The sequence below is a fragment of the Lineus longissimus genome, chromosome 1 (genome assembly GCF_910592395.1).
Source record: "Lineus longissimus chromosome 1, tnLinLong1.2, whole genome shotgun sequence".
NCBI lineage: Eukaryota > Metazoa > Nemertea > Pilidiophora > Heteronemertea > Lineidae > Lineus > Lineus longissimus.
The window spans coordinates 19673040-19692607 of NC_088308.1; the positions used below are offsets into that span (position 1 = coordinate 19673040).

Genomic DNA, 19568 nt, shown 5'->3' on the forward strand with positions numbered 1-19568 from the left:
AACAGATGAGTAGTCCAGCATCTTAAAAAGTTGTTACGTCTAATCACATTCACCATTTGAACAAATTATATCTTGTTTCCCTTTATAATGTAAAAATAACCATGGTGATTTGTTTTTGTTACGGGGTTAAGGTTGTTACCTAGTGTCAGTGTAAGTAGTGTAAATTATGATGTACAGAGTGAGTAGGAATACAAATTATCCAAACCTAGACTGAGGTCATTCATGTTATTTCTTAAATCTATCGAAAATTCAGAGACGGAAGTTTTATCAGTATCTACAATCATTATTATTAATTTTTTTTTAAGAAAGAGTCACAAGTATTTTTAATTGCTTCTCAACCCTTTAGATCCTACAGGTGGTGATAGATATTCACCCAAATCCAAATCTTTAAGTCAGTGAATCACTGAATCAGAGTGTGCAATGCCTAATCTTGATTCAGCATAAATATGTTACAATCATTTGTCAAGCTGTGAGTTAAAAAGGTCAAAGTTTGTCTTTTATAAAGCGCTTTTCCAAGTCAACCGTATTAAAAGTGCTTCTGCATTCCAGAATGCTTTTAGGGATGTTTGAAAGGAGCAGTTAATAAACGCATTACTGAACCTTCGAACTCAATGTGGTGAGATAAAAGTGGTTCAGAAGGGATGTTTACCGACAGCATCTTATTAAGAAACTTCTTACACTCGAATACTCTTTAACAACAAGTCCACTGCTGTCCGAGGTTTACAGTTTGGGCCGCTTTGAATGTAGGGGGGTAAAGATGCCGTATTTACATATGTTTATATTCAGTTCTCTGATTTAAAACATTAATTACCTCAGTTTAGAGTGGGTAATATGTTGGAGCAGCCACCTCATGTAATGTTGTGTAAATAATATATCTCATAATTATTATAGTTACAATAGAACGTACAGTCTTCTGTAACAGTCTATAATGTACATCTCGTGCCCCAGTTTGGCATATTGGTATAAAATGATTAAGTGACAGGAGACAGTCAGAAACATGTAAGGCTCGCTTATAAATTTTGGTAATATAAATGAACATTTTATGTAATGTACTTTTATATTATGGAAATTAAAAAATAAGAGTGGGAAATTTTTTAATGAGGAATGTCTCTGAATAATGCTGGGCTGGCAGTTTTTGATAATTACAGAGCTTGTGTATAGACAGTGCGACAAATTCAATGTACATGTACATCTGAAAATGCACACTGACATTATGTGGAGCATTTGTGTACATTTTCCGATAAACCCCAATACTACCGTCTATGCAGGAAACCTGTAAACCAGATAAGTGCTGACTGTGCATTATTTTATGATATGCCTAGCCGTCTTTAAAAGTCTGTTCCAGAAGGCTGTGTAAACACTGGATGCCAACAAAGAGAAGACATCTATCACATTCAAAATCAGTTTCATGTTCGCCTCTTTCTTGATAGTTTATGCAAATTTTGTTTTAATATCTTAATTTTCAGTTTCGGTAATCTTTCCTCCTTCAAGTGAAAGCTGAAATGAATTCTGAAAACCATTAACAACAATGATTGTGAGAGGTGTCTTAATTTTTGGTAACCAGTGTCAGATAAATGTTTAAACTTTTATCTCAGGATAACTCATCAAGTGATTTATTGTCACAGGCAGCTTTTTGCACTTTTGTATGTGTAGTTTCTCTGACCTCTTGATGTCAAAGAGTCAACTCGCCTCAAGGAGGAATGGGGAAATTTGTCACGAAGGAGTTCTTTATTTACTTCAGGGAAAACATGTGAGGTGAGCACTGCTCCCTAATATATTTTTGACTTAATACTTCAATGAAACACTAAGACCCCAAGAATGCCTCAAAACGCAGTCAAGTGATCAAATTTACCTGTCATGTTCAATAAAATGAAATAGAATGCCTGCAAAAACAGAGAAAATAAGACATCATCTCAGCGAGTCAAGAACTCTGGTAAACTGTGACACACTTTCTCATCCTCCTTATGGCTAGTTTACTCATTCAACCCAACAGTGGCCATTTTGAATTTTTAGCACTCTCATCTGTAAACTACTTTTTGTCAAAAGTTCTTAGTTTTTATTAAAGGGAAATATCTGCAGGTGGTGTTGTTCGCATGCAAGGGGTTGAATAAATCAAATGTCTTGTGCTACCGAGCTGGGGATGGGGGTATACTGGTCATTTAATTGGGATGGATTAAGTAGAAAACAATTTGAAGACTGCATTTGGGAGAGTACTGTTCCGTAAATTTCATGCCATTCTTGATAAAGAACATCTTGGTGAAGGGGTTTGAAGAGAAATTCATAGGATTGTCACTGGTGTGTGGCGATTTCAGCTCGGTGTAGAAAATCAGTTCTGTCTGGAAAAATATAATCCGGCTGTGTATGCTATTGGTCATTGTAGAATTACTGTCTGGGTAATAGTCTATGAGGCTAATAGGCTTATAGCCTCTTCAGCTTTCAACAACTGGGTAACTAGTACTATTTAAAGGTCGCCAGCATCTAACCTGGTATATATTTTGCAAGTAAAATTGGGTACACATCTTGACTAGAATGTGCACCGGCCAAATATAGGACGGGTTAGAAAGTGGCGCCGCCTGTCTGTTAAGGACAAACAATTTCAAAATACTTTCCTATCCGGACATCAATTTCGGTTTACATGTTTCCCCTCATAAGGACATAACATGTGGTCAGCATGCTCATACAAAAGTAGTTTGTTTTCACCAAACATTATGTTACAGTAAATCCTGGGTTCAGTTGTGGTAAAATCTGTCATTTTCTCTTGAGGTCATGAACAATTGTTATTACTAAATAAAATTATTTTGTATTGACATCGAATTGCTTTCAATTCTGTCATGTTTCACTATCATGATATTGTCAACATGAACATGGTGAATTCTGCACTCGAATGGCTGTGATAATAATTCTGTTTTGAATAGGACATTCAACTCTTTGTGTGTTCGGCTGTAGCTGATTGTGACATTGTCACATGCATGTCTAGGTTGATTGGGACAGTATCACCTATGCATCTGGTACTGGACAGCAATTCACACGTCATGAACTCAATTTGCAGGCGTAAGCTTCTGGTGTCCGGTCACGTGTTTCTCAAGAAAGTTGGGCAACCTCAAGCCAGGAATACCACTGCATCCACTGCATTCACGGCTCACCTCGGGTAAATCAACAAAGCCTCCTTGACAAAAAGCCAGCTTGTAACTACTATTTAGATCTGGGACATTGTAGCAGCTACTGCCATCAGATTGGTTGTGACATAGTCTCGACAGGGAGACATACAAGACATGTACCTTCCCATAGCAAGTAATGGCCCGATATGAATTTAAAGTTTTGGTAAATCGCTCGCTGATAGACGAGTTAATTGTAAGCTAGTGTTTATAATAGTAGAAATAAAAACCTCAGAGTATCCTTCAATAAAAGATTGATTGCATCCAGGGAGAAAGGGAACAAGCAACCCTCCCTCCCAAAATCCCCTGCAGTGGAAAATTTATACAACAGGTGGCAACATAGGTGGTCTCATAGCTGGGACGTCACAATCTGCATGAAAGGCTTCACTGCTGGAGTACCATCACTGGTTGTTACACTGCCTCAGGTAATATAGATAAGGGGTTGGTGTAGACACTCATGGCTAACAAAACATTTGGCTGATTTTTTGAAAGGTCAAACATCTTGGCAGACCACTGAAATTATCAGGCCTATGGCAAAGCCATAAAAACACCTATTCATAACCAATTCAGGAGTGGAGCATACACTTTTTGGGCATTCTACATCCAAACTCACAGTATTCTTAAGGAGAGCTCTCTGGATTGCCAGCCAGTCAAAGAATTTATTTCTTGGGACTGTGGACTCAAACAGGGATGCAGACAATGCTGTCCTAATGAAAAGCAGTTGGCTTGAAATGAGGCCTTATAATTTTATTTCTTTTGCAACTCCAATCCTGCAATGTTATGCCATACACTTAAGGAAAACCAAATGACAATAAATTGTACGATTCTTATTCTAATAAATACAAGTAATGAATAAAAAGCACTAATTTTTTAAATCACATCCAGGGCTGAAACTACAAAGTTGACACTAGGATGATACAATCTCACCTACATTTGCCAAGGACAAAAGGGGCAACACAAATTACAACAAATTTCACAATCTACAATTAGTAATCAGTGCTTTATCGCACAGCTTTAAATCTTTCTATGGACAAAAGGCCCAACAAGCAATCATAATTTACAAATGGAATGAAAAAGTTAACACATTGGGGGAACTCCACATAACTGTCAGGTAATCACTCTCTGAACTGATGACAATCAGACTGGCCTGAAATTATCATTATTGACCACTCCTCAGTGAAAATGAATCCAACAAAAAATGGGGTCATTGTATACAGTGGTACTGAGAAGCTCAACGTCCATCACTAGCAGCCAAGGACTAGCAGCCAAGATATTTGTGCGTACTGGTTTGACTACAGGCTGAAGTTGACGATGTGCTCCCGACGGAGCCATTGGGTGCTTCGTCTGCTCATTGACCGAGGCATGGTGACCAAGGAGACAGTGACCGGGTTGGCACTAGCTGATCAACAACCTGCCCACCACCAAATTTCTCTTATACTTATGGTGGCGAGTCTTCATCTGACCAGCTGTCACTTTCTCACTAGGTCCTAGAATCTTAATCACTCCCCCTACTGGCTCAGATCACAGCCAAATGGAATCATCCCAACAGCAGAGCATATTTGTTAGGAAACAAACTATCATGCCACTTTTTAATTGCCAAGGTAGGAAGTGAATGAGGACCCTCCTTGGCATCAACCACGGTCATGTCTCTGTCGGCAGCCTTGCAAAGCCTCTGTGACAACATATTCTAGTTGAACTTTCGCCCAATTCCAAGTAAATTTGAAAAAATTTACACAAAATGCTATTATGTTTCTCAAGCTCTGCTGTTCATGCAGCAGGCAACAGGGCGGGAATTACTAATCGTTAGCTTGGTGCGGCCCTCAGCTACTGTTCACAGCATGCGTTCTCGATTTGAGGTTTGAGGCGTCTCCGAGCATCCTGGGATGGTTTCTCTGGGGCTATGTGACTGATGCAGCACCAATCTTGGACCTCAGCTGAAAAAGAAACCAAACTACATGTATTATAACTGGCATAAATTCTAGCAGTCTTCTTTTACTGTACGGGTCTCCCTTGGACAGCCTCGGTGACATCCACTCTTGCTGAACTAACCCAGGCTTTCTACTGTAGTGGTTCTGGTTCTCTCCAATGATCTTGAAACCAGGCTGAAAAAGAACTCATACCATTAGATTTGTGTAGGATATAACAGTAACACAAAGAGATTCTTAATTTCTTCAATATTCTGAAGCGTTCATCATCTAGCTGACTGGTTCACAATTTCTTATTGTAAGGTAGTCTAGTTGAAATGGTCACCTTGTAGCTATGCGGCACAGCAAGTTGCCATCACCCCTGTTCACAGATCATTATCCTCTGTCGTTGTCGTCATCATCAATTATTACTGGTCTCTCTATTACTAATGAATGTCATTGTGGTGTGTGACTGCTGTCGTCACGGTCTTCTGGCTCTTGGCACAACCTCAGACCGTTAGCTGTAGGCCCCTATTTGACTGATGCTCTCTAAACGCTGCAAATTTGCAGCGGACCACATCTTCATCGGTAACAAGCTAACTTTTACTGCATACTACCGCAGCTATGTCCTGACAAAGTCCCTCAGATGCAGTGGCCGGGATGGATTACGATAGACAATGGATTCTTCACTAGACCAGTAAGATGGAGAATGAAGGTGATGGGTTGCCGAACTACCTTATGAACGGCTGAAAAAGAAGGCAAACAGTTAAAGATAATGTATCATAATTTTCAACCGCAGGAGTCGGTTCCTATTGAGTTCTAGCAAGGCAATGTTAGGTGCCCCTGCACAAATGGTCTAAAATTACATCTTGTATACCAGTTGTGTCAAAAGAGCTTGTTTTCTCTTGGTTTGTTTGGTAATACATCTCCCTCTTAATTTGTTAAGATTTCATCAAGTACTTTCACAATCTCAGATTTTTCAATCTGGAGTAGGACTAGGAGACATCACGGATTTAATGTCCATTTCATGCACAACCTTGGAATCTGTCCCAAAGACCTCAACCTTGTATGCGTCGATCTTTGACTGCACAAGGATGGTCCACAAAAGCTCTTAAATTTGTATAGAAAACTTGTCCCATAACATCATCATGGTTGTGACTTTGTCTTTAAAAGCAACAGGAATCTCATGTCCTTGGCTTGCCTGGCAGGCACAACCATTGAACCAAGGAATTGTAAAGTTGTACGAGGAATATATTTAGTGCTGAATCTGACATGAGATGACCCAGGGCCCTTGCTGTGTATATTATTAGTCACCTGCCAATAGTCCCCCTTTAATCCCTCTTCTGAACTCGACATCCAGTCCAATGCACGCACAATGTACATTGCATAGCACATGGTCAGCAAACTTTGTACTCCGTTCTCGCCTATCATTTTTTGGTGTACGTTCTTCAATCGAAAAAATGGTCAAATTATTTATAAAATCTAGTTCATCAGACGCAGAAATACGAATAGAACACAAATATCTGAATCAGGCAACTCGACTAGTATGGTTGAACTCCCTATCGACATTTTTTTGGGAGGAGATGAACGCCCATTTGTCAAAAATATGGGCGCCATGAAAATATTTTGCGCACTGCACAAAAATCATGAAATACTGCATCAATCAAAAGTGAAAACAACGTGTCAAAATCTATGTATGTTTGAGCTATGATATCTTAGCTATCGACTTAGCGCCCAAAAAAGTCTTTACTTGCGAAAAGAAACGTAAAATCGAATTTTTTTGAGAAGAAATTTTGAAGCTCCCGCTCAGTGAACTTACCACCTGGCAGACGATTAGATAATTGTGTGATGACGTCGGACAGGATGGTGCTGCCACCGTTGGACAGTAGACAAACTAACCCAATTTGTATCGTTCTCGTACAACCTGTCCAACGGGATTTGCCACGAGATCACAACAAATCTACTCGAGCAGAAATATTTCTAATCTATCTAATTTTTGCCAATATAATACATTCCCTTTCCCCGATTTCCCGGTTTAGAGCTTGATATGTCGGAGGTTAGGAGAAGGCATCCCGAGGAGGACGCTGAATCGAAATCAGTTGCGGATAGTGAGGTAATCATCATGATTTATGCGATTGAAAATGTCACTTGTCCACTTTCCATGTACTGTAGGCTAGGCTACATGATGATCATGATGCAGTGCAGTGAGTGCTAGTGGTAGTGTATGCTTTGAGTGCAAGTGAGTGAGTGTGCCAGCACTTCCATTCCCACTCCAACTCCGCCATAGTAGTGACTTGCCTTCAATTCTCCTTTGAGGCCTTTTTGATCAATACCAGGCGGCACAAGATGAAGATTTTGCTTCTGACGTCATGAGCATTCAGATAGATGCCGCCATTCAATCATTACAATTTACATGCATCAAATATTAGGCCTTTTGTTTCGTGTGAATGACCAAGACAACTTAATTGACAGGCACATGACCTATAAGGCCTATCGCCATGGTCGTATGTATTATCGCCAAAATTCAGGACTTTAATGTAGAACAGTTCAGTTTGGCTCCTAGTGAGGCTAGTCCTCAGTGCTTCACATAAGCAGGAGCGCAGTGCGCTCGCGCCCCTCAGCGCTCCTCAATTTTCTGTCAGGCACGTGATTGACCGCGCTCCTCGCGATTTCCGAGAAATTGCACCTTTCAAGCTGCTTGAGGAGCAGGAGTGCAACTGCATTCCTCAGCAAGGTGGGGAGCTTAACTGATTGAGCTCCTGCAAATTTCTTACATGAAGCACTGAGTCCTAGTTCATTAGTTGTTATTTTCAAACAAGGAAGTTCATTCAAAACAACATTCAAGGTACTTCTTGTTAGTATACTAAAGTGTGGATGAATATTGTCATTGAATTTCTTTTCTGAATATCATAAGTTTGGGCTAATTAATAATAAATACTTGTGTTACTGTTGATTATATGCTGTCTGTCAGACCATGCTTTGCTAAATTTCAGTCTGGTCATCAGGCGATTAATTTATCACCAAATGAACACTCAGATGGTACATAACAACATATCTAACTTGGGCAAGGTCAGAAAAAAACTATATTTGTGTCACCTTTTGACTTTTGAACATTTTCCTCTCAAAGCAATTGTTGGAAAGGTATAACTTATCACTAGTTATCCATTAAAACGCTCTTCCCCTTCATGTATATTTGGATTCTCTCTCATGATTACACTCATCAAAGTCAGGCGACGGAGCTGCTACAGAGCTGTAACGTCTAAAGTGGATCAATGCTATCGAGGCAAATTTGCTCCGACAGGTTTCCATGGTTATTTGTATGTAAATGTCAGGGGGAGAGAGTATGGTGGTTGGGGTGAATCTGCTGAGGCTATAAATTGATAATGCATGACGAAGATAGAGATGAATATTCCCTTAATTTCTTGAAGAGAAAGTGAGAAGAATTCATAAAGAGATACTTAATTGAACAAACACCCGACCCAAGACCCCATCGTTGCATCAGTCATGAATGTGGTGTCTGTTGATGTTTCCTGTTCTCAATCTCATTGCTGCTAAGGGAGGATTATAATTGAATGACTATTCAGTAGTGGATCAGTGAATTATGAATTATATGCGCTGCTAAGTGCATTGCACCAGCCATGAAAGGAGATTGTCAACCTTGCCATTATCACCATGACTGCATGTGGTAAAAATCAATATAGATGGCTATCTCTGTGTGGGTGTGGTCACATTCTTGAATGTCACAGTTTCTGTGTGTTAGTTTTAACCCCTAGACAAATGAATTGATTAACTTACATGTCTTATATATCACTTGATTGTTGCATAACAAGGAGGTTGTGGGTTCAACTCTTTGGAGTATCGCCACTGATTCATTTTAGTGTTTTTTCTTAACTTTTAGATGGCCATAAGAAAATTTCACTCATATTGTCACATGAATTATTAAAAAGGTTTATTGGGAAGTGTATAATCCTGTTAAATCTGAGACTTTCTCTGAATCTCACCAAAATTTATCTTCCAGAAAAGGGAATCTAATTGCCCTTGGTCACATACAGACAATACATGCAGTCTCAATTAGAAACTCTTACTAGTCAGAAACCTTATGTGTCCTTCTTCCAGGTATCTGCTGCTGAGGCAGCTGAAGAAAAGGATAAAGATGGTGATGCCAATCCTGCTGAGCTAGGACAAGATGGGGCGCCCCCTAACGTAGGTCAGGGAACTGATTCCACACCTGAGGTACTGGAGGCGAGCTTGAAAGGATTGCCACCACGGTGAGATTTTTTTCCGTCTGACTTAAGAGGACAAAAAATTGGGTAGTAAGTGTTTGCTATACAAGGATGTTATAAACTTGGGCAAGAAAGAAAATTATTTCATTTATTCTGAGAAAAGGGGTATCTGGCATCATTCAATTCTGGGCTTAATATGCTAGAAGCCGGACTGTGGTCGTGAAAATATCTTTTTTATGCCTCAAAACTTTTACTTTTTCTTTCAGATGGAGAAATTATATAATTCGGGGAATCTTCTCGTGGGTTATGATCGGAGGCTTTGCATTTGTTATTTATCTCGGACCACTAGCCATGGTGGCTTTAGTAAGTACTTCCTCCTGCTATAGAACTCGTCTAGAGCAATGGAGGGTACTGTCTTTCAAATCATAGGTTTCTTCCGGGTGCAATGTAAGTTTACAAATATTGTCCTACTTCTAGGTAGGAGCTCCATGTAATAATGAGCCAAATAAGAATGTCCCTTGCTCTTGTCTCATTTTTTTGGACAAAAAAGTGTCACCCTCAGATAATATTTTATTATTGAGAGATGTGTTTTCATAGATTGTGGCCTAAGATAGTAAAAATCCTTGCTTCCTGGTGACTCGAATAAAGTATCCAAAAATCCAAACATTTACATCCCTTGTAATGTCATGCTCTCTTTGCAGGTACTTGCAATCCAAGTAAAGTGTTTCCATGAAATTATCACAATTGGTTATGTCGTGTACAAGTCACATGATCTGCCATGGTTCCGAACACTAAGTTGGTACTTCTTATTGACGTCAAATTATTTCTTTTACGGAGAAAGCTTCTTTGACATCTTTGGAGTAATAATGTCAAAACAGGTAACGCATTCTTACCAAAAACTTGGAAATATTGCCGACAATTTTTTCGCAGTTTTGGGACATAGCCAATTTTTAGTACTTGTGAGATCGCATTGCTTGATATAACCAATTTACACCACCTGCTTTTGATTCACGCGATATGCCGCAATTTTGAAAAAATCAATAGACTTATTAAATTTATCGCGTATCTTTGATTGATTCATGAGTTCATCTGAGCTAAAATTAGACTGTCGGGTCGCTATGTCATTATGCAGTTATATAATGAGTGTGCCATATGCAGCAGAACAAACGACAAAGAATGGAATGTCCCCATGTACTGTTCGATCAAAGAAAACATACTATCATAGTTTCTGTCAGATTTACAACAAATTACATGATCAATTGTGAATTTCTGTTTCAGGCTATCCTGTCACCCTTTGTGACGTACCATCGGTTCATCTCATTCTGCCTCTACTGCGGTGGTGTGGTTGGCTTTGTTCTCAGTCTAGTGAAGAAACATTACCTCAAGCAATTCACCCTGGTAAGTCATTTTAAAGGCCGATGTTGTTCGTTAAAAAATTTGAAATTTTGTACTTGAATTAGAAAATATCCAATTACATAATACATGATATAAATTTCAGCATTGCCATTTTGTAGACAGATATTCAAATACTATTTAGAAATCCCAAGTTTCGGATCATAAAAATCTATGTACAGGATATGTGGATGATATAAGGTGATTACAAGAGGTGATTGGTCTAGTTTGCCCTGCTGTCCACAGATGGCATGACTGTTCCCACAAGATGGCCATTATGCCACATTTATTAGAATTACAAGACTCATCTAGTTCTAATACACAAATAAATTGTTTCTGATTTACATTGTACAAAAACAGCTTTACTAAAAAACTCAATAATTTGTGAGCATTTTTTACGTGTACGGATAATCATATTGTTGGGTAAGGTTTGGCAGCAGTACATGAAGGAAAAAAATCAGCTTGTCTATTTACTAAACCAATCAATTGATCAAAGGCTTGTTGATATGGTCTCCCTCTGCACAGATCTCTCTAAGATCATACTTTTAGGGATCATTTCTATAGTATGTATCGCCAGGACATCAGGTAAAACTGATCCTGGACAACAAACCACGATGATGAGTCAAAGTGGTCTCTCCTGAGCGTGAAGCAGGCTTTGGGTGCCGCCTTCGGGTGGCTGCCCTTGGTCATTGAGGATCGTTCCTTCTCCCTTATGGGGGAGTTGGAGGGAGAGATCACATTCAGAGTGGTTTGCCAACTTTTTAAGTAACAAAGAATAGAACTATCTAACTGCCAATACTCCTTTCACATTGTCCCTTAGACAACTCCTACCAAAGGATGTTTTGATGAGTGAGGATACTGAAAAGTATAATTGGATTGTCTTTGATACCCTTTCCTACTTTTTATGGCTTTTCTTGTTGCCCCTACTATACACCAATTTTGCTTTTGAATAAAGGTTGGGACACATCAAATTCTTTGGGCTGTCTCAGGCATTATTTAAAACCATGACTTGCCAATACTGATTTACCTTTTGTGTGATTTAATAGTTGTTGTTTTTTTTCAGTTCGGATGGACTCATGTGACGCTGTTGATTGTGGTCACCCAGTCGCATCTCATCATGGCAAATATTTTCACTGGACTCATATGGTAAGAAGAGATCAATGATAAACACTGGCCTGGCAGGGTTGTGAAAAGTTGGCAACAAAATGGCCTCAGATATTTCCCAGTTTACTGGATTGTTGTCCTGGCCTCCTAAAATATGTTTGTAATACCTAATTCTTTCAGGCGGTACCACCTTTTCAGCATGGGTGTCTCCAGGACCTTTGTGTCATCGAGTTTCTCTTAATCTTCATTGTGCAGGAACATTTTGACTCAAAGGGTTCCTCCCTCGTATTATGCCAGGGCTTGCAATGTCAAAGTCTTGGGGGTCAAAATGGGGGGTTGTCTCCCACAAATAATTTCATGTTGTACTTTAGATGGCCAGTTGTGTCCATCTTCTGCATTGTGTGATCTGTTCAATCATTCATTTCAGGTTCCTGGTGCCAGTTTCCATGATTATCTGCAATGACATCATGGCGTACCTGTTTGGCTTCTTCTTCGGAAAGACGCCTCTCATCAAACTCTCACCCAAGAAGACGTGGGAAGGATTCATCGGGGGAGCATTTTCGACTGTGTTATTTGGCATTGGAGTAAGTGAAATGCTTCTCAATATTCATGGAATCAACTTAACTATTCACTCCCATTCCTCAAAAACAGGTCCCAAATTTCTGATATGATGAAATGAAATTAATACATTTACTGTCCGATTCTACTCTGTGTGATCTTTTTCATTTCCAGCTGTCCTACTTCCTGGTACAGTTTGACTTCTTCATATGTCCCATTGAATACTCTGAAAAGCTCGGCGAGCTCACCCTGGAGTGTGAGAGAAATCCAGTTTTCAAACTTGCAGCATACAAAGTTCCAGACGTCTTAGTAAGTATGCTGGTACACAACATTTCATGATTTAATCTTTTGTTTGTTTTGATTTAAGTTTATGTTTCTTTTATTCATTAACACTTGGCTTTTTCATTCAGTGATTTTGAGCCATATTTCTGTTGCTGTAGCCCTTGGTGAAAGTAAGCTTATCAAAAAGCTTGACCCATTGCTCAACTGCCAAACCTTATACAATGTCCTGGACTAGAGGTATATTTACCTATAATATCAGTGAGATTTTTAAGGAAACTGCCTAATTTGCATATTAGTGTGATCTGATAAATCACTTCAAATTCATTTTGAAGGCATAAGCTTCTGGCGTAAGATAAGTTCCCACCATCCATGCCACATGTACTCGTACCAACTAACTATATCATGTATAAAGTTGCATTTTGGTAGTTTTTTGTATTTTTTAAATATTTCTAAGTAGAAAATGCTTGAATGTTGTGTGTGATTCCCAATTGCAGTCTTCTAATTTGGTTATATCGGTATGTTAACTGCTTCTTTAGGATTGAAATCTTTTATTGGTAGCTAGTATCTCTTCATAGGTTAGAAGGGACTATTGTCATTTCTTACCTATTTGAACAAGCTGGCAACTACGTAACTATGTTTTTGTGTTGAGTTTCTTGTTTTTATGATTGTGAGATAAAACTTTAAGGTGGGAGGTGTTTTTGAAAATAATAGTACCCCATAGCTGGCACAGATGCTTGAGGTCGGAAAAGTGGAAGGGGTGTTGTGCCCAGAATAGCCTAAATTTTAGTTAGAAAAGAACTCAAAATATGATAAGCACCGGAGCAGTGTTTCAGTTTGAACAGGGAAGCAAAATTCCCAAAACCATTGAAAAAGCATTATAAAAGTGATATTTTCATTAGTTATCATTTAGAAAACAACACAGTCGTCAGCTTGGTCTAGTTTCATACCTCTTCTTTGAAAAGAGTACTAACTTCTTCCTTCTTCATCTAGACTAATTTATCAACATCCTTTTCAGTCTCTAATTTCCAGCTTTGTAATTTAAAGCCATAAAGACTTTCATAATAATGTTTTAGTTTGAAAGAACCTTTGAATTGAAATACAAGTAATCACTTTAATTTTAATTTACAAGTAATCACTCTAGTTTTTGGAACAAGATCATTAGCATGATTAGCCATAATGAATGAACGAGCTTGCTTGATCTAATATTTTGCATTAATTATCAACAGGCATTTATCAGGCCTCACTGGTCAAGTGTCCTAGAATATAGCTCACCAAGCAACCGCCTGTATTACTTTCTGTATCAACCCGGGACGTAAAATTGCTACTTTAATTCCCAATGAAACTTCCCTTTAAAGATAGCTTTGGGGTATAGCATGTGATTCCAGTACAGACCTTTGTCTGAAACAAACAGAAACGACTGGTCTCTTCATACTTGGAGTCTGCTGGCACGTCGGGTGTTGTCCTTTTATGCACTCATGGCTATTTTCACTTCCTATGCTGGTTTATTAGCATAGTCAAAATGCAGTCATCAGAATGCCTTGTTTATTTAATCAGGAAAATACTTCATGCCTGTTTCTATTCTTACCATGTATTCTATTCTTTCACATTAAGTCTCATGAATGACAAATTCTTCTTGACACAATCGTATTAGGTGTAAGCATTTTGCCCTTCGACATGAGTTAATTCTAGATTCATGTTCAAATTGCATGGCAACACACTGTATATGATCCAAATTACTTTTGTGAGGGGGGTAGATCTGGTGTAAATTTATACTGGTGTCTATATTGCCAAGTAGGTTACTAATAAAAAATGTCCGTACCTATACAAAAAGCTTCTAATTCATACCACCTATCTTTCCCCAAACAAGGCTAACTATCCAAATAACTGGTGATCTCCCTCTCCTGTATGTGAATCTTGAAAAATCTTTCTGTTCTGATATGTTGATAACCTGTTGTGTTTTAAAGTGGTGATGGTGTTGATAACAAAATTGATAGAATAACTTTGTGAAACCGTAAAGTAAGTGGAACCCATGAGACCATTTGTACTGACCATCGCTGCATCTTTATTGACTTTAAGAGCTATGAAATTGAATGGAAATTGCCAATTTGACAGTGTTCAATGACCTTCTTGGCACATCGTAGAAGTTGCCAGTAAGCAGGTTTCAATTCTGAAGGACATAACCAAAAAATGTTGTAGCTATACTGTTGTGCTTCCATGGCACATTGACCTTTCATAAAACTCTCAATATCAGACACTGATATGAACATTATATTATTTGATAAATTGTAACAAATTTTTCACACAAGTAGAGCCTATATATTCATCTTCGTTTTAGGTGCTATTCCCCTTCAGGACAATAATGATGTACCCTTTCATGCTGCACACCATTTCAATGTCTCTATTCGCCTCCATCATCGGACCGTTTGGGGGATTCTTTGCAAGTGGATTCAAAAGGGCATTTAAAATCAAGGTACATAGCTTGAGTTCCAGGCAGAAGTTGAAGCCTAAATGGGAACCAAAGTCAGTAAGGAATAATTTCTAGCATCAAAAGCTGTTGCATCAACATTTGGAGTGAATGACCTGATAGATACCCACTATCTGATATTAAAATGATCTTACCCCTGCATTTTGGTTGTGACTTTGTCCTCAATAGACCAATTTGTGATGAATGGGAACTATAGTTAATCACCAGTATGATTCACATCTCTGTATCGATGATTTTATCACAATTGTTTCTTTTCCAGGATTTTGGCGATACCATTCCAGGCCATGGTGGTCTCATGGACAGATTTGACTGCCAGTTGCTAATGGCCACGTTTGTCAATGTTTACTACTCAAGCTTTATCAGGTAATCATTTCATCTGTATCACATTATTGATTGCAATGCATGATTCTACCATATATGCTCCCAAGAACTTGAGAATCAGATGGGCAGGGACTGAGTGGTCCGGAGTGGTCTTATGATCTTGACATTTTTCTTTTTTATACTGAGCACAGACATGTCTACTGTATTTCAGCAAGTCACTTGACTTTGATTTATCTCTGAGTCTGAGCGTGCCCAGCAGAGAAACATGAGAAGAATGTTTTGATGGACTCTTTCTCCCAGCTCCAAGTCATGGTCACTCGGCCAATAATTTCAATAGATTATAGCAAGAATTGAAAAATACTAGTCTTTCTTAATTCCTGGTTATAACCATCCAAGGAGCTAGCGCTGATTTTTACTGGGATTGACTTATCTTGGCTGTCCTGGTATCTGTTGTTCATCATAATCTTCAAATTTTTATCATCTTTGTTTCAAGAGCGGCTAGCCCGAGCAAGTTACTACAGCACGTCTTAGCAATGAAGCCGGACGAACAGCTACACTTCTACGAGATGCTGACAGAAACACTGCAGCGACGCGGCCTAGTCCCGTTGATGAATTCGACAACGATGTGAATCTCATGTCAGGATTGATACTCGCTATTCAACATCCCATCCTCATCTACATGTGTATTACATTGTTTCAAAGTTAATTTGATTACATTGTTTCAGAGTCATTTGATGTAAATAAATTACTTAAATAAAAAGTTGTATATTGATGTTCAGTGCCCTGTGTAAAATGTACACAATTGACCATGCCAACTTGAGATGAACATTTACGACAAAAGTCATGGCTCTCATGACACCCGTTTTTCTTGAAAGAAGTTGTTGATTTAAAATGTTAAAATTGTACATAGGTCTACTGTACGTCAATGTAGGGAGGAAAAGGACATGGTTAGGATGAACTGAACAGGAGATCTCTTACCTTAGTGTACCATGTCTGTGTAGAGAACCATGGTGTCTTGCCATTGAAGCAGATTGTTCAAAATCAAGTTTTTTTTCCAAAGTGAAGAAATTGGCACTAACCGTGATACTGTAAATTACCAGATTTTCCAGCTGTTTTTTCTAAAATATTTGGCAAGATGAATTCAGCCTTATCTCCTCCATTGCTATTAAAGTTGATATTGTAATAGTTATATTCAAATAATATGTAGATTTCGCCTGCTTCACTCACATGTCAAGAAATCAACATCACAACTTTTTGTATTCGATTATGAGATATTATATTTGTGGTTTAGATTTCACAATCATCATTTACTTCTTGTCACGTGGTATGTATGTGTTTAAAAGTAAACTAGTTTCACTTTATTCTAACTAAATGTGTAAGCAGGTAACTTCTTTTTCTTCTATTCAATCTGGTTGCTGTGCAATACTTGTATGTTAATCAATAAAGTTCCATCATTTATCTTTGATGGGAAAAAGATCATGAACAATTACAAAGAAAGTGAGTCAGTGATTTGGTTTTGCCTAATTATCTTCGGTATTTAGCTGATAGCTGCAAACCGACCATATACATTATAAAATTTACTGTTTCACGGGCAATACTGGGAAAAGAGTTTGTGCGATTGAGGAGGAAACCATGCTGTTCTCCACATGGAAAGTTTTCTCTCCAAGCTGCTGGCTATCGTTTCTTTGTTTTGTTACCGGTATAAACCGCCGGCAGATGTGTTCTGTCAGGAAACATGCTGTTACTGTGTTGCGGTCATTAGGCCGGTTGAGGTGCATCATAGGCCTATAACAGGTAAAAAATAACCTGTTTTTACGTGCCCCTAAACTGGCTTAAACACGTAAGCACAGTGTCTAAATATTTATATAGTACAATAGTTAACTTTCATAGTGTGGATGCATTCCAAGTTGCTTTGTCATAAAACAAGGTTTGACTGGCCCCATGACGTTTCATAATGAGTCAGTCAGTTTTGATGGTGTAATTATTGATTTCCTTAAGGATGTAGAATGAATGCCTGTGTATTTCCAATCGAAATGTTCAAATTTGCCAGCTCTTAGCGAAAACTTCACAGTTTACAGTAACCTTGTTTCTGACAAAGTAGCTCAGTCTCTTTGCCTTTATATAAATGCTGTGAGTGTACATTGCATAAGACATTTTGTGATCTTAATTTATAATGATTTTAAATTTGTACGATTTTATTCTATTTTTGGCTGATTATTAGATTATTGTTTTAGCCACTGTAACACTGATTCAGGTTGTTATTTTCATTTCTTCAATACTAAGTGCATAGAGGAGAAGAATTTGCAAAACATCAAGTAAATTGACTCTATCAAACACTGGTGATATACGATGCAAGAGATGGAAGTGCATTTGTACATAGTAAACAACTTGGGTTTTTTAGGTCTAAAAGTTTACTTGAATATGGCAAATACCCAATGAACTAAGTGGGTTGTATTTACTCAACAAGAGTAGTTACAGAGACAAAAGGGGTTTCTAAACCAAGTACATATGTATCACCTTTATTCAAGTTGAAAACAAACGTAGCTGATACTAAGTAGTGATGGCATGATGAACATCGGCATCTACTTAACTAGGCTGGAAAAGCCTGGAGTAAACTGTGCCTCTTCTCTTGATAAAATATTCAGATTATGAAAGGGATGTTGGAGTAATTGGGACGTCCTTGTGTATATTCAGTGTAACTGACCATAGCGTGTTGACATAAATGTGGCTGTGCTTTTGTTGTGTTATGAATTGTAAACATATTCTATTGAAGTAGTTTTAGAATAGCCAGTCCAGTTATTACTTCTTGTATTTCAGGAATAGATAGTCTTCAAATTTAGCTGCTTCCAACGGAAACAATAGTTTTATTACAGTGTTGTAAATTATCACCATTTGGGCATTTAAAGTAAAACTGTGTCAAATTGACTTATTTACTTCCAGACAAAATTGATTAAAACCCAAATCCAGATAATGTTATCAAGGCTAAGCAAAGCAAAGCAAAAGGGTGTCTCAATTTGAATGAAACTACTTGTGGATTTTCCTTGACATGTTACACAGTTTACTACAATATGTGCTGCTGTAAACTTACACATGTATAATATCAGTTGGTGAATCAGTTAAAAACCTTTTAGGCTCATCTTGTGTAAGTCACCTCTTCGCTGTGTCTGCATGTATCTTTGTTCTATTTCTTGTGTACATTTCACTCTGCTGGTCAGACTATCAAGTGTAAAATAATATTGTTATTAGCCTGGCCTTAGTTCAGCACCAGTGTGGATAAAGGCCGATTCCACCAAAGCAGCCAGTGTGGGAAACCACACAGTATTAATGGGTTTCTGTGGCATCATTTCTGCCAATGATGTCATGCAGCATGAGGCGACTAACCTCAGTTTGTCTTTAGTCCACTCTTGCAAAGTGCCCCAGTGTGTTGACCTTTCGCTAGAACTTGCTGTTTCTTATATTAGAAATATATGTAGTGATGCATTTAAATAATGTACACAAGAGGTAGGTTTCCACTTAAGCAAGGAGGAGGTCTATGTCCGAAGGCAACTGTTATCTGGCTCTAACTGTTATAAAGGGTGGTTCAAAATACATGTTTCAGTATTGGTTCACAGGCAGGTGTTGCCATTTTGATCCAATGTTGAAAAGCCCTTCTGTTGTACATGTATAGTGTAAGGTATAAACTTTGAGACTGCACTTGCATTGTGATACTTGTTGAAACAGGCAAGTTGGTGATTGTTCAAGAAAAGGGGTTAGGTTATAATCAGTGTAGGTTACAGGTACAATGTTCTTCTCAAATATGCCTACTAGTATAGGCTACTTATTTATTGTGTACATTTGTCTGGTGCTTCACAGTCCAGTGTTTGTAAAGTGACGCCATGTGTTGTGGGATCAAAATAAAGTGGATAATTAAAGATAATTGTACAGCATTTTTTTGTTTCATCTATTGTAAAGCCTTCTTTCACATCCTTCTCCAACTCTCAAGAGTGAGTGATCAGAGTGGTTCCATCAAAGGTCACAGGACTCCTTTTCCCATCTGTTGACTGCTATGAGGTGAGAAGCAAAAATGAGTATCACTTTTAGCAGTGGTAAAGATGTCATGGACGTTCTCATCCAACCCATTCAAGGCTCTAAGTCAAACCCATCT

At 38.3% G+C, this 19568-nt stretch overlaps 1 protein-coding gene and 1 non-coding gene across 3 annotated transcripts; both read left to right on the forward strand.

Annotated features, from left to right (window-relative positions):
* The first annotated feature begins 7009 nt into the window (after positions 1–7009).
* On the forward strand, positions 7010–19340 carry LOC135490717 (phosphatidate cytidylyltransferase, photoreceptor-specific-like). Of its 2 annotated transcripts, XM_064776112.1 has the most exons (12): positions 7010–7172; positions 9176–9327; positions 9549–9645; positions 9984–10160; positions 10561–10680; positions 11738–11820; positions 12206–12362; positions 12511–12645; positions 13113–13133; positions 14954–15088; positions 15363–15466; positions 15918–19340. In XM_064776112.1, the coding sequence occupies exons 1-12, from the start codon at positions 7107–7109 to the stop codon at positions 16051–16053; spliced, it is 1383 nt and encodes a 460-aa protein (XP_064632182.1). In that variant the 5' UTR covers positions 7010–7106; the 3' UTR covers positions 16054–19340. The 2 variants fall into 2 exon arrangements, with proteins under 2 accessions (XP_064632182.1, XP_064632191.1); XM_064776121.1 differs by lacking the exon at positions 13113–13133.
* LOC135499087 (small nucleolar RNA U3) lies at positions 11208–11424 on the forward strand. Its single transcript, XR_010449224.1, has one exon. It is a non-coding gene; the product is annotated as a small nucleolar RNA U3 (small nucleolar RNA).
* Positions 19341–19568: the final 228 nt, after the last annotated feature.

Excerpts from the sequence above, each read along its gene's own strand:
- LOC135490717 (XM_064776112.1), top strand. The coding sequence starts at position 7,107 with ATGTCGGAGGTTAGGAGAAGGCATCCCGAGGAGGACGCTGAATCGAAA. Across the intron at positions 9,328-9,548 it reads TTGAAAGGATTGCCACCACG|ATGGAGAAATTATATAATTC; the intron begins GTGAGATTTTTT and ends TTTTTCTTTCAG. Across the intron at positions 12,363-12,510 it reads CTGTGTTATTTGGCATTGGA|CTGTCCTACTTCCTGGTACA; the intron begins GTAAGTGAAATG and ends TTTCATTTCCAG.